The sequence below is a fragment of the Pezoporus wallicus genome, unplaced genomic scaffold (genome assembly GCF_028554395.1).
Source record: "Pezoporus wallicus isolate ANWC-B61680 ecotype Strahan unplaced genomic scaffold, APGP_CSIRO_Pwel_v1 contig_6464, whole genome shotgun sequence".
NCBI lineage: Eukaryota > Metazoa > Chordata > Aves > Psittaciformes > Psittacidae > Pezoporus > Pezoporus wallicus.
Window position 1 is genome coordinate 2,564,108 of NW_026642130.1, and position 13,212 is coordinate 2,577,319.

General features: G+C 52.5%; 1 protein-coding gene across 1 annotated transcript; it reads left to right on the forward strand.

The window, feature by feature from the left end:
• The first annotated feature begins 1,576 nt into the window (after positions 1 to 1,576).
• MCM3 (minichromosome maintenance complex component 3) lies at positions 1,577 to 10,199 on the forward strand. Its single transcript, XM_057427486.1, has 17 exons — positions 1,577 to 1,763; positions 1,987 to 2,099; positions 2,598 to 2,806; positions 3,064 to 3,194; positions 3,635 to 3,873; positions 4,238 to 4,346; positions 5,063 to 5,216; positions 5,720 to 5,851; positions 6,304 to 6,512; positions 7,014 to 7,188; positions 7,377 to 7,503; positions 7,813 to 7,963; positions 8,132 to 8,272; positions 8,470 to 8,573; positions 8,928 to 9,010; positions 9,338 to 9,413; positions 9,653 to 10,199. Exons 1-17 carry the CDS (start codon positions 1,686 to 1,688, stop codon positions 9,849 to 9,851), a joined length of 2,430 nt encoding a protein of 809 aa, XP_057283469.1. The 5' UTR covers positions 1,577 to 1,685; the 3' UTR covers positions 9,852 to 10,199.
• The last annotated feature ends 3,013 nt before the right edge of the window (positions 10,200 to 13,212 follow it).

Genomic DNA, 13,212 nt, shown 5'->3' on the forward strand with positions numbered 1-13,212 from the left:
TTCTGAAGTTTGAATGGGTGCTGCTGAGAGTGCAGAGCCTGTTCTGGCTGCAGGGGTCATCTCTGGTGCCAGGAGAACAATCTGCGAGATTAAAAAAATCTCCAAAACAAACAAGCAAAAGGAGCAAACCAAAAGTTTTCTCTAGCTGTTTGTGTTTTGTATTTTTAAGCAAGGTTTAGAGAAAGATTTTTAAGGAATACCAAAATCCTTTTTAAGGGGGAGCAGCTGTTTCCCAGACACCATTGCTGTCTCTGCTTTCCTTTGATTTAGGCCTGCAACACCTCTCCGAAGACACATCCCAAATCCTCCTTTTTATTGCAAACACCACAGGACCTGCTGCTTTTGTATCTTCAGCTCCAAATTCCTGGACTTGCACTGGATCACATAAAAGAGAAAAGTGACACCCAGCCTGTATTCTTTGGGGTGAAAACACACAGAAAGGGGCTCCCCAAATGCAATATAGAATCAATCATAGAATCCCAGGTTGGAAGGGACCTCAAGGATCACCTGGTCCAACTTCTCAAGGCAAAGCATGACCTCAACTGGACGGCCCAGTACCCTGTCCAGCCAAATCTTAACAGTGTCCAATGTTGGGCAGTCCACCACTTCCCTGAGGAGATTATTCCAGCAGCTGATTGTTCGCGTTGTGAAAAATTTTCCAGTTGGAATCTCTCCAGAATTAACTTGTGCCCATCACTCCTCTTCTTTTCCATGTAGCTCCTGGTAAAAAGGGAGTCTCCATCTTCCTTGTAGTCACCCTTTAAATAGCGGCACATGGGGATAAGGTCTCCCCTGAGCCTTCTCTTCTCCAGGCTGAACAAGCCCAGCTCTCTCAGCCTTTCCTCACATGGCTGCCCAGTACTTGGATCATGTTTGTGGCCCTTCTCTGGACCCTCTGGAGATGTGGCATGGCCATATCTTCTTTCTCCAGCGGGACCAAACCTGAACACAGTATTCCAAGCACTTCCCGACAAGCACCTAGAGTGTAAATAGGAAAATATAATAGGAAAATTAAAAAGGCGGGGGGGGGGGGGGTAAGGATGTTTTTACATTCGTTGTTGTTGTTTTTTAACGAAATGGTACTTTCACCCGGCTGGTGACTTCCAAGGGTCGGAGCTGGGAACCGGCCCGGCCCCTCGGAGCCCACAGCTCCGATTCCGATCCCGATCCCGATCCCGGTCCCGGTCCCGGTCCCGGTCCCGGTCCCGATCCCGATCCCGATCCCGGTCCCGATCCCGATCCCGATCCCGATCCCGATCCCGGTCCCGATCCCGATCCCGGTCCCGGTCCCTATACCGGCCCCTGCCAGCGCCAGCGCACGGAAGTTCGGATCCACCCCCCTACCTCCCCCTCACCCCGCCCCCCGCGCACTGATAGGCTGGAGCTCTTGCCCGTCACTCCCGCCAGCTCTATCGCTGCCCCATTGGGTGACTCTGGGTTGCGAAGGCCAATGAGAAGCTCTGCTGGGCGGGAGGGAGGAGGAACTCCAGCTCTGTGGCGGGAAAGAGTCCTGTGTTTGGCGCCAACCGGGAGCGCGGCGGTTGCCCGGGGGAATCGGGTCACGTTAACGGGATCGGGGTCGCTGCTGGGGCCGGTCCGGCTTCCCCCGGCTCCTCTCGGTTTCCCCCCTCACAGCAGCTGCCAGATCTCCGCGGCACCCGCAGCGTCCCGGAGCGGTCGGCAGCATGGCGGCGGCGGGCGTGCTGGAGGACGCGGAGCTGCGGGAAGCGCAGCGCGACTACCTCGATTTCCTGGATGATGAGGTGAGCCCGGGAGAGGGGCTGCGCTGGAAGTCCCCGCTGTTCCCCGGGGCTGGGGAGCATCTGGTCCCTATGGTCCTTCCCCCCGCCCCCCTGCTCCCCCCGGTTTGTTCCGTGGGGCTAAGGCGAATCGCGCTCCGCAGGAATCGGCTCCTGGGGGATGTCTCTGAGCGGTGATGCAAAGTGTGTTGTTTTTTGGGGTGTTTTCTCGCCACCCCTCTTGCAGGAAGACCAAGGCATTTACTCTAGCAAGGTCCGGGAAATGATCAGCGACAACCAGTACCGCCTCCTTGTCAACATCAATGACCTGCGGCGGAAGAACGAGAAGAGGGCCAACCGGTTGGTGTGGGGCCCCGGGCTTCCCTTCAGTACCCTGCCCTAGGCACACTTTCAGAGATCGAGCCCTGGTCTTGCAGGTCGCTTGTGTCAAGGAAGGGCCAAACGCTGCCCTGTGCACTAGGTCTCATGTAAAAGGTGGACCTGCTCTTTTCCCCCTTCCCTTCCAAGCTTGCAAACCCATGACTCGGTACTCATCTTTTTGCAGTAACTGGGGGTTGATTGTATGATATTAGTCATCTCCTTTGTTAGGATGCTTGGGGATATTTTGGAGCAGGCTTGCCAATCTGCTTGGGAACATGTGAGATTTTTCATATGTGGTTGGCTGTGTTCAGCTCCTGGCTGTTGGTGGCAGCAGATCTGACACAGAGCTATAATGGGCTTTGGGTTTTTTCACCTCATGCTCCTTTAAACTTTTGGAGCACATGGAGGCATGGGATAAGCGTTAAGGAGGACAGCAGAACAGGCTGATCAGTCTGCATCATTTCCTCCCTCTTCCAGGCTCTTGAACAGTGCCTTTGGGGAGCTGGTCGCTTTCCAGCGTGCCTTAAAGGATTTTGTTGCCTCTGTTGATGCCACCTATGCCAAGCAGTTCGAGGACTTCTACATTGGGCTGGAGGGCAGCTTCGGCTCCAAGCACGTGTCGCCGCGGACGCTGACAGCCTGTTTCCTTAGCTGCATTGTCTGTGTGGAGGGCATCGTGACCAAATGTGAGACCAGGGGAGACCCAGGGGCTTTGGGGGTTCTGGGTCTTGGTGTTCGCTGTGGAGGGCCTGGAGACCACTAAGAGCTGGGGTGCATCCTGGCAACCTGAGTGAAGGGAACAGGGGGCTTGGCAGGAGGTCTTGAGTGTTGGGGTGGTGCTCAAGCAGATGCTGGCCGTGGTTGGCAGTTTAGTGTTGGGGACTGTCTGCTGACAGAGGGCTGGGGTATCCCTGCCCCTAACTCCTCATTCTCCCAACCTCAGGCTCTCTGGTTCGTCCAAAGATCGTCCGGAGTGTCCATTATTGCCCAGCTACCAAGAAGACTATTGAGCGCCGATACACGGATTTGACCTCCCTGGATGCTTTCCCATCCAGTTCTGTCTACCCTACGAAGGTGAGGTGAAGTAGCCTTGTGCAGAGCATCAGCTTCTCTGAGAGAGAATGCATCAGCTCTGAGCCCAGGGCTCAAATCCTTGTGCATCTCTTCTCCCTCTGCCAGCAATGTCAAATGCGTGAAAGTCCCAGATAGGTACTAGGAACAGGTGAAGAAAAACTCCATTGCACACAAGGCCACCAGACCCCCTAGTTCAGTGTTACTTATGATCATGGTTCTGCTGTAGTGTGGCTTCTTGGGGGGTTGTCAGCCAGACTTGTTCTTGGGACACAGGTCAGCCTGGGCATGCCTGTGCTGTCCTGGAGGGTGTATACACCTTGGGTGGAGGATTTGACATGTATTTGGGAATGGAGGAAGGTTGACCTGAGCTTTGTCTGCACTGTTGGATGTGTTCCTGAAAACTGGTCCTAGTCTCTTTATCTGGATTCCTCCTCCTCTAGGATGAAGAGAATAACCCCCTGGAGACCGAGTTTGGCCTCTCGGTCTACAAAGACCATCAGACTATCACCATCCAGGAGATGCCTGAGAAGGCACCAGCAGGTCAGCTACCACGCTCAGTGGATGTTGTTCTGGATGATGACCTGGTAGACAAGGTGAAGGCTGGAGACCGCATCCAGGTGGTGGGGACGTACCGCTGCCTGCCAGGAAAGAAAGGGGGTTACACATCAGGGACTTTCAGGTGAGTCTTCGTCTGTCTTGGCTTCAGCCCTCCCACCCTTTCTAGGTGGGTCACATCCCTGGAAGCTGAGATCTAGCACAGGTGGGTGACCATCACAGAGCTGGGCCAGACATTGTCTTAAATCACTTGGCAGTGGTTTGCTTCCTAGCATCAGTGTAGCTGTGAGCTCCAGCTGTACAAAGAGGAGGTTGGATGCTCCATTGATGGGCTGGTGCAGTGGGCTACAGCTCTTGAAGCTTTCCAGCCTTCTCCAGGACTTCCTAGAGTAAATGATGACCCTGTGGAAGTTTCTGCTGTGTTGTTGCTGTGACCCATAGGCTCTGTGGTGTTTGCGGACCTGATCATGGCTGTGTCTCTTCTCCAGGACTATCCTCATTGCCTGCCACCTGAAGCAGATGAACAAAGACGTCCGGCCTCTCTACTCTGCTGCTGATGTGGCCAAGATCAAGAGATTCAGCAAGAGTCACTCCAAGGTATTTAAGCCTTACATCTGGAAGGCAGGCTTCTATTGGAGCATGAGGTTTCAGTTAGGAGCAGCTTTAAGGCCTGGCATGTGGCTAAGGAGATGCCTTACTGGGTTGTAAGTAACTCTTCAACCCTGTTAGCAATGTTGCTGGATTTTCCACTCACTTTCTTTGTAATTTCTGCTTAGGGTTTGATCAGGTCCTGGACTTGTTTTGTTGTTGCTTCTGTGCTGTTAACAGTATCCTTGCTGCCTGCTGGCAGCACTGCTGTGCATAGCTGTTGAGACAGAGATCTGTTCGTGTTGTGCGTGTCCTGACCCCGTCAGCTTGTTGCCAGGGAATTTCCTCTGTTGAAGAAACACCTCCCTCTTTCCTCTTCAAACCCCAAACGGGAATGAGATAAGGAGGTCTGCTCCAGCCTGGCCCTATGCTGAGACCTTTGCTTTGTAGCATGGAGAGGAGAGAGCCTTGCTTTCACAGGGGTTGCTGCTTCCAGTGCTTGTTTGGGTGACTGTGACAGTCAGGATGGTCTAGAGCTTCAGAGCCCTATTGAAACAAGACTCTGGCCAGTGGTCTTCTGCTTTCTAAGTAATTTTCATCCACATGGTTCTAAGATTAGGAATAAGCACCATTTTTGTGCTGAAATGAACTTGTGGAGTATTGCTCATTGTTCTTATTTGCTACAGTCCATGTGATGGGCCGTGCTTTGCCTTTTTTACCTTTAGGATATCTTTAACCAACTGGCGAAATCTCTGGCTCCCAGCATCCATGGGCATGAGTACATCAAGAAGGCCCTTCTCTGCATGCTGCTCGGAGGGGTGGAGAAGGTCCTGGAGAACGGGAGCCGCATCCGAGGAGACATCAACATCTTGCTGATAGGTCTGGAAGGGCGAGGCAGAGGCACCCTCAGATGGTGGTGGGGGGGAGTTTCACAGAGTAATTGAAGTTAGATGGAACCTCTGGAGGTCTCACATGCACAGGGCAGAGCTGGTGTCACTGGTAGGTCAGATTGCTTTGGGACTCGCCCAGTTGATTTTGAACATCTCCAGGGATGGGATCCCCTGTCTTCTGTGGGCCAGTGTGTGACCCAGTGTTTGACCACCATCAAGGAGATCTCTTTTTCTTCTACCATCCAATTGAGATTTCCTGTGTTCCAAATTGTCCCCAGTGTCCCTGGTCCTATCACCATGCACCTTTCAACTCTAGCACCATCTTCTGTTTCCTGCCACTGGGTTATTGAGAAGGCAAGAAGATCATGTGATCACCTTGTTTTCTGAAGACTGAACAAACTGCCTTCTGCCCCCTTCCCTCCCCACCAGCCCCAGGCTGGACACAGTATCTGGGCAATGTGTGGTTATTATACATGAATGTCTCCATTTCAGGTGACCCTTCTGTTGCCAAGTCTCAGCTGCTGCGGTACGTGCTCTGCACCGCGCCCCGTGCCATCGCCACCACCGGCAGAGGCTCCTCTGGCGTTGGCCTGACTGCTGCTGTCACCACAGACCAAGAAACCGGTGAGGAATGGGCTGTTTCCTGGTGGGAGCTGTCAGAGGGATGATTGTTAACACCTGGGAAGGACTCTGAGATCCATGGCGGCTGTTCTGTAGCAATGCTACGAAAGGACTTACTCCATCCAGAAGCTTTGTGGCAATGTTCATCATGTTTGGGGGTACTTTTTCTACCTCTGTTAAGTGGTGGTCTTCTCTGCTCCTACTTGGAGCACCCCCTGTGAGGGCTAGCAACAGCCTGGATCATCATCTTCTTCCTCATGTGTTTACTGTTCATCCTAAGTGTTCTCCTCCTGCTGTCAAGTTGGGTAGGAAACAGGCAGACCTGAAAGGTGCTGCTGCTCTTTGAGACTTGGGCTGGTCACAGGGTTAGAGCTGTGGTGGAGGGGACAGCAGGGCAGGACATGTGTGGGGCTGCTGAATGGTGATGACCTTCTCATTCTCCTCCTCCACCCCAGGTGAACGGCGCCTGGAAGCAGGGGCCATGGTGCTGGCTGACCGAGGGGTGGTATGCATTGATGAGTTCGACAAGATGTCCGATATTGACCGCACAGCCATCCATGAGGTGATGGAGCAGGGCCGCGTCACCATCACCAAGGCTGGCATCCATGCCCGCCTCAACTCCCGCTGCAGTGTCCTGGCGGCAGCCAACCCTGTCTACGGGCGGGTGAGTGCTGGCGTTTGCTGGTCCCCTCCATGGGGAAAGATGCTGGGAGCCATCTTGGTGGAGGAGACAGTTGGTAAAAGCCAGAAGTTTCAGCCAAGACCAGTGATTTGGTCCTTGCTGGGACTGGGATCCATGGAGGCAGTGAAGATGTGGTTGGTTTGATCTCTGGTTTGAGCTCACGGCTCTCCTGGAGGAGAGAGTGGCTTGTGAGGTTTGTCACCCCAGTTCAATTCTGCCTGTGTGTCTCAGGGCAGCCAAGTGGACCCTCATCCTGGTGATGAGCCCTAGTCTTGGTATCTGATCTGGGATCACAAGAAATACATTCCTTCAAGGATGGGGAAAAGAGGTCTTACTGCTGCAGCAGGCTGGGTTTAGTGTGGTGTCCGACTGCCTGGACATCCATCCTTTAAGGCCTGGTCTGAGGAGCTCCTCCCAGCCTTGCTGACAGTCAAGACTGATCCATGAAGGTCTCCTGTAACACTTCATACTGTCCTATTGCAGTATGACCAGTACAAGACACCTATGGAGAACATCGGCCTGCAGGACTCCTTGCTCTCCCGCTTTGACCTACTCTTCATTGTGCTAGACCAGATGGACTCTGAGCAGGACAGGGAGATCTCGGACCATGTCTTGCGGATGCACCGCTACCGCAAACCCAACGAGCAGGACGGGGATGGTGAGTTGCGTGTAACTGCAATCTCCTTGCTGCTCAGTTCTGTCCTTCCTTGCTGAAGGACACCTTGGTGTCACCCCTTGGTGGCAGCTCAGTTCAACATCCCTGGTTTATTGAGCACTGCTTTTGGTGGCTCTTGGAAGCTGCTTCAGAGGATAAAAGCCCATTCTCTGTGACTTTCCCCTCTCCAGCCATGCCCTTAGGCAGTGCTGTGGAGATCCTGGCTACAGAGGACCCCGACTTTGCGCAGGAGGAAGAACAGGAGCTCCAAGTGTACGAGAAATACAATGAGCTCCTTCATGGGCCCCACCGCCGCAAGTGAGTCCTTTATCCCGCATCCCCTAAAGTGCTTTGGTGGCTTCCGGCACTGTGAATTGATGTGCTTGGCTTAGGTATCCAGGCAGTGGCTTGTAGCTGGTGCCAGAGATGCTTCAGATGGCCCATGGTGAGGTACACGGGCAGGATATCAAGGGAGCCCTGCTCTAGGTTTGATCTCATGCCACGCAGGTGGGGAACATCTGGAGCTAATTCCTTGCACACCTAGATGCCTGTGAAGGGTAAACAGTGGGAAGCCCACTTCCGCAAACACCCTTTGCCTGTCCTCACTGCGGAGGTCATTCCCTGCAGGGAGAAGATTGTCAGCATGGAGTTCATGAGGAAGTACATCCACGTAGCAAAGATGATTAAGCCTGTCTTGACCGAGGAGTCAGCGAACTATATAGCAGAGGAGTACTCCCGCCTGCGCAGCCAGGACCAGATGAACCCGGACATCGCCATGGTGAGTCCTGAGAGCAGCTCCTGCTCAGACCCAGAGGAGAGAAACAGAGACACAGGCTTCCCTCTCTCATTACAGGTGTTTTCCATCTTGGATGTGATGCATCTCAGTAAAGTGGGATGCTGAGGTGGGGTCAGCCCTGAAGAGACACCTCTCTCTGTCTCTCCCCAGACCTCCCCTGTCACAGCTCGTACCCTGGAGACCCTTATCCGCCTCTCCACGGCCCATGCCAAGGCCAGGATGAACAAGACTGTTGATCTGCAGGATGCTGAGGCAGCTTTGGAGCTGGTGCAGTTCGCCTACTTCAAAAAGGTGGGGGGAAGGTGTCCCTTGGCTCTTTGGGGTCCTGAAATTGTCACTGTAAAGAGTGGGTTTGGTGGGCTGCTGATGAGGTCCTTTCCTGGTGATAGTCTGGCATGAGGCCACCATAGTGTGATCTTAGGGGTTGGTCCACTACAAGCAGCTTGAGTGGAAAAGGGGGCTGAGTCCATCCTGTCTGTGCCACACAGGTGCTGGAGAAGGAGAAGAAGCGCAAAAAGCAGGCAGAGGACGACTCTGAGACTGAGAAGGAGGATGAGGAGTCACAGCCCAAGGAGGAGCGCAGGACAAGGAGGTAGGAGCCAGAGCAAGGGAAGGGGTGTCATGTAAGGGGCGCCAGCCTCTTCTGAAGTTGCAGCAGGCAGTGCTGGCCTCGGGGAAGTACTCCACTGTCTAGTGGATCAACCCCAGTTTGTAACAGAGGGGCATCCGTATTTATAAGGAACTGGCTGGATAGCCATGTCCAATGGGTTGCAGTCAGTGGACATCAGGAATGAATGATGTCCCTCAGGGGTCTGTGCTGGGACCAGTACTATTTAATACCTATGGAAATCTCATGAAGTTCAGCAAGGCCAAGTGCCAGGCCTGCATCTGGGTTGGGGTGATCCCCAGTACCAGTGCAGGGGAGACATCTTCTTCCCCTACCCAGGAGAAAGAAGGCACGCACAGGGGACGAGGGGGACTCCTATGACCCATACGATTTCAGTGACGCTGAGGAGGAGATGCCAGAAGGTGAGTCCTTGGGGTTTCTCAAGTGGCACCTGGGTCTTGAGGGTGCTGCTGACTTCTACCCTGCTGGTCTGCACATCCTGGGGCCATTCATGGTCCGTGGTGCGACACCGTCCAGCTCCACAGATGAAGATGTGTTTCAAACCATCCATGGCCATGTGAGACAGGGGAGTTGGTATTGCTGGTTAATTTGATGTCCACTTCCAAACTGCTGCAGAAGGAGCAATGTTGGGAGGGAGTTCAGCATTGCCCACCCCAAGGCCAAGTGCTTTTGCTCTCTGGGTGCTTGGACTCCAGGCAGGTTGAAGGTAACTCTTCCTTCTACTCCAGTTCAGGCACACACTCCAAAGACACCCGAAGCCTCAGCCGCTGGCGAAGCCAAGAAGCCGGAGCTGGCTGAGCCGAGGTGAGTAGGGGTTGGAGGAGGTACCTGTCTCTGCATGTTCCACCCCACCTGGTGGGTCCAAGCTGTTGCCCAGTGATGGGGATGCATCTGTTCTGGGTGCTTCTGGCTCTGTTCTTGGCTTTCCTGCTGGGTGCTGCTTCCGGAATCAGGAAGGGCTGAGGCATCCCTGAGGGAATGAAGGGGAAGGACTTGTGTGAGTGTGTCTTGAAGGGTTATTACTCTCTGCCTTCCCTGACCAGGTTGAAGGCATTCAAGGCTCGTCTCCTGGAGGTTTTCAAGGCTTCCCATGCTCAGTCCGTGGGTCTGAAGAGCATGATGGAGTCCATCAACCGTGACAACCCTGAGCCCTTCTCGCAGGATGAGGTGAAGGTGGCATTGGCCCACATGCAAGATGACAACCAGATCATGGTGTCTGATGACATTATCTTCTTAATCTGAGCATCTGGGTGGAAGAACCCAAATTCTTGTGGACTGTCAGTCTGGAGACTCTTTGTGCTTGCCTTTAACTCCTGAATGCTTCCTCTGGCTGAGCTGAACTTTGGGGAGCTCAAGTCTGTGCACTTTACAGTACTCCATCATTGCTGGCGCCAAAAGAAGCCAGGAGCTCTGGAAGCTCTCTTACTGTTGCTGTCTTCAGATCGGCTTATTTGGGAAGAGGTTTGTTTCTGCAAGGAACCAAGAGGAAAAACTTAGGTGCAAAGTATCAGTGTTTTTAATGTATTGTGTTTATCTTTGGTGGTAATAGTTCCAGCCTTTGAATAAAAAAATGGATTTAGGAATCCAACATTGAGTACCAGTGGTGGTAAGAAGCAGTATGAGAGCTCCGCTATTAGTAGTGAAGCTTTTATTTTTCCCTTTTTTTTTACTCTTTTTTCCCCAGCTGTATAGCCCAGACATGCTTGTCTCACAAGCAGAGATGCCTGATGCCTGCCCCGTTGGCTGTGACCAGCCTCTTCCCCCGCTCTATCCATCTTGTGGAGGGTGATTTCTGGCATTGGAGGGGTCAAGTATAATCTGACCTGCTGTTTCACAGCCCTACTGAGAGTTTTGGCTCCAAGTGGGTGGGAAGGACCTGGAATGCTCAGAGCTGCCCATGGGCCATATTCCTGGTAGATGGCTTTGGCTTCCAGCCTGGGATTGTGCCCCTATGACCACCACCAATGGAAACCTGTAGTAAAGAAAGGCCAAAGCTATGGGACCTGGGTCCTGCATCTCCTGTATGTCCTTATGGCTGAGCTGCTGCAAATCTTCATCCTGTGGAATGTAACCACAAACTACTGAATACGAAAAACTTTCCCTTCCCCTTGGGGGATTTGAACTGTCTTGCTCTCTGGGAACACATAGGTGACTGCTGCTTGAGAAAAGGCTGTTCCTAGAAACCAACAGGTTCCCATGGCTGGGGTGGGTTTTAGGAAAAGCTGAACACACAGACCAGTGTTGGCTGCTTATGGGGCCAGAGCTGCTGAAGGTATGGGGTTATCTTTCAATTGCCTTTTTATTGCTTCTTTTATTTTCTTATCCTGGTGAGTTTGAGGTCAAGCTTTGGAGGAGATCCCCAAACTGCACAGGCTGTTTGCTGTTGTCACTGCCCATCTCTGGGCATCTGCACTGTTCATGTGCTTTTATTTCTGGATGACTTAAATAACTGATTTGAATAATTAAAGTGTCTAGGGTTTGTCCCATGACTTGCTGCTTACTTTGATTTAAATTGTTCCCACTTCTAGGGATGTAACTATAGTCTTCCGGGGACCTGGGCTGCTGTGGAATGCCTTCAGCAAGCTGCCTGCCCCTTTGGGCTCAAGGGCCATGTTGGCACATCCACCATAGTGCCTTTGACTTGTTGGACCAGGCACTTGCAGAAGTTCCCTTCAAGTGGATGGGTAATAGACATGGGCAGCTCCTGCCTCTCCCACTGCAGCTACGTGTTCTGGTGCCTAAGGAAGACTTGGTAGCATCTTGCACAAGGCATGGGGGGAACCTTTATTTGTCTTCTCTGAATTACAAAAGCCCGATCTCTGACCTCCCTTCATCCAACGTAGCTGTGACATCACATTTTTCAGGCTTGGAGGGGATTTTACTTGTTTACAGCTTTCTAAAGAGCTCATTGAACTAATACAGTGACCTCAGGCCTACAGCCAGTGCATGGCTCATAAAACTGCCAAGGCTGGTGAAGGTGAGTTGAGCACACAAGGTCAGAGTTGTTCTGGGTCAGTGGTTTTATTATGCAGCTCTGGTCTGAGCTTTGTGGGACTGGGCAGGAAGCTGAGCCAGCAGGCTCTGCTCCTGCATGGCCACCACTGTGCGGGCTCCATGCTGCAGAGCCCCTGGGCAGGAGCAATGTGCTGAATGTACCCAGGTGCCTTCTCCAAGGTGTGGGTGGTGTTTTCTTATGAACTCATTCATGAGCAAAGGAACCAACCTTTTTCTTCTGGAAAGGTGCCTGGGTGCTTATAAGAAGCTCCCTGGTAATAGCTGCAGCTCTGACATTGCCTTGCTGTAGGAGGGAGGACACTGTAATCTCCTTCCTCTCTCCTCACCTTTCTCTGTCTTTCGGAGGCTGTTCCTCTCACAGGTCACAGCAGGGAGTGGTGAAGGTATTTGATAGTTTTTGGAGCCATCTCATCTGTTTTCCCTGTCCTTACAGCTGGGGCTCTGCTAACGTTGTATTTCCCCTGGTAAGACACCAGAAGGAGCTCTAGGGCAGGGAAATCTGGTTTATTTTGCCATGCTATGGGGTAGGATTGTAGCCCTGAACGTTTCCTGTGAGCCGGTAGCCAGCTCAGTATATAGAATTACAGACCGGTTTATGTTGGAAGGGGCCTTAAAGCTCATCCAGCTCCAACCCCCTGCCATGGGCAGGGACACCTTCTACCAGACCAGGTTGCTCCAAGCCCCATCCACCCTGGCCTTGAACACTGCCAGGGATGGGGCAGCCACAGCTTCTCTGGGCACCCTGTGCCAGCGCCTCAGCACCCTTACAGGGAAGAACTTCTTCCTTATAGCTCATCTCAGTCTCCCCTCTGTCTGTTTAAAGCCCCCTTGTCCTGTCCCTACAGGCCCATGTAAACAGTCCCTTTATGCTCTCACCTATTTTGCAGGTTTTTTCTAAGAAGTCAGGACAACCTGGTCTAGTGGCAGCTGTCCCTGCCGCGGGAGGGGGGTTGTAATCATTCTATGATTCTGTGATAAGTTTCAACTCCCACTGGGAAATAGTGAGTGTGCAACCTCTCTTGAGGGACATCATGCTCCTTTTGAGATTAAAAATCGCACATAATAAAAATAATGATTTGGGGAATCCAATATTGGCAAGCTAAGTGCTTGTTCTAGTATGTTCAGGCTGGAGAAGAGAAGGCTGTGTGGAGACCTCATAGCAGCCTTCCAGTATCTGAAGGGGGCCTATAGGGATGCTGGGAGGGACTCTTCATTAGAGACTGTAGTGACAGGACAAGGGGTAACAGGTTAAAACTTAAACAGGGGAAGTTTAGATTTGGTATAAGGAAGAAATTCTTTCCTGTGAGGGTGGTGAGGCACTGGAAGGGGTTGCCCAGGGAGGCTGTGAATTCTCCATCCCTGGTGGTGTTCAAGGCCAGGTTGGACAGAACCTTGGGTGGCATGGTTTAGTGTGAGGTGTCCCTGCCCACGGCAAGGGGGTTGGAACTTGATGATCTTAAGGTCCTTTCCAACCCTAACTATGCTATGATTCTATGTTTCCTGTTGCCTCCTCTCAAACCATGTGCCCTTAATAGTTTACCTGGTTTCATCCCTGCTGCATGGAAGTGAGGAGCCACAGTTCTGCCCC

Bases quoted from the DNA above. Each gene is read 5' to 3' on its own strand.
- MCM3 (XM_057427486.1), top strand. From the start codon at position 1,686: ATGGCGGCGGCGGGCGTGCTGGAGGACGCGGAGCTGCGGGAAGCGCAG. The intron at 2,100-2,597 runs GTTGGTGTGGGG...TCCCTCTTCCAG, and splicing joins AACGAGAAGAGGGCCAACCG to GCTCTTGAACAGTGCCTTTG. The intron at 2,807-3,063 runs GTGAGACCAGGG...TCCCAACCTCAG, and splicing joins GGAGGGCATCGTGACCAAAT to GCTCTCTGGTTCGTCCAAAG.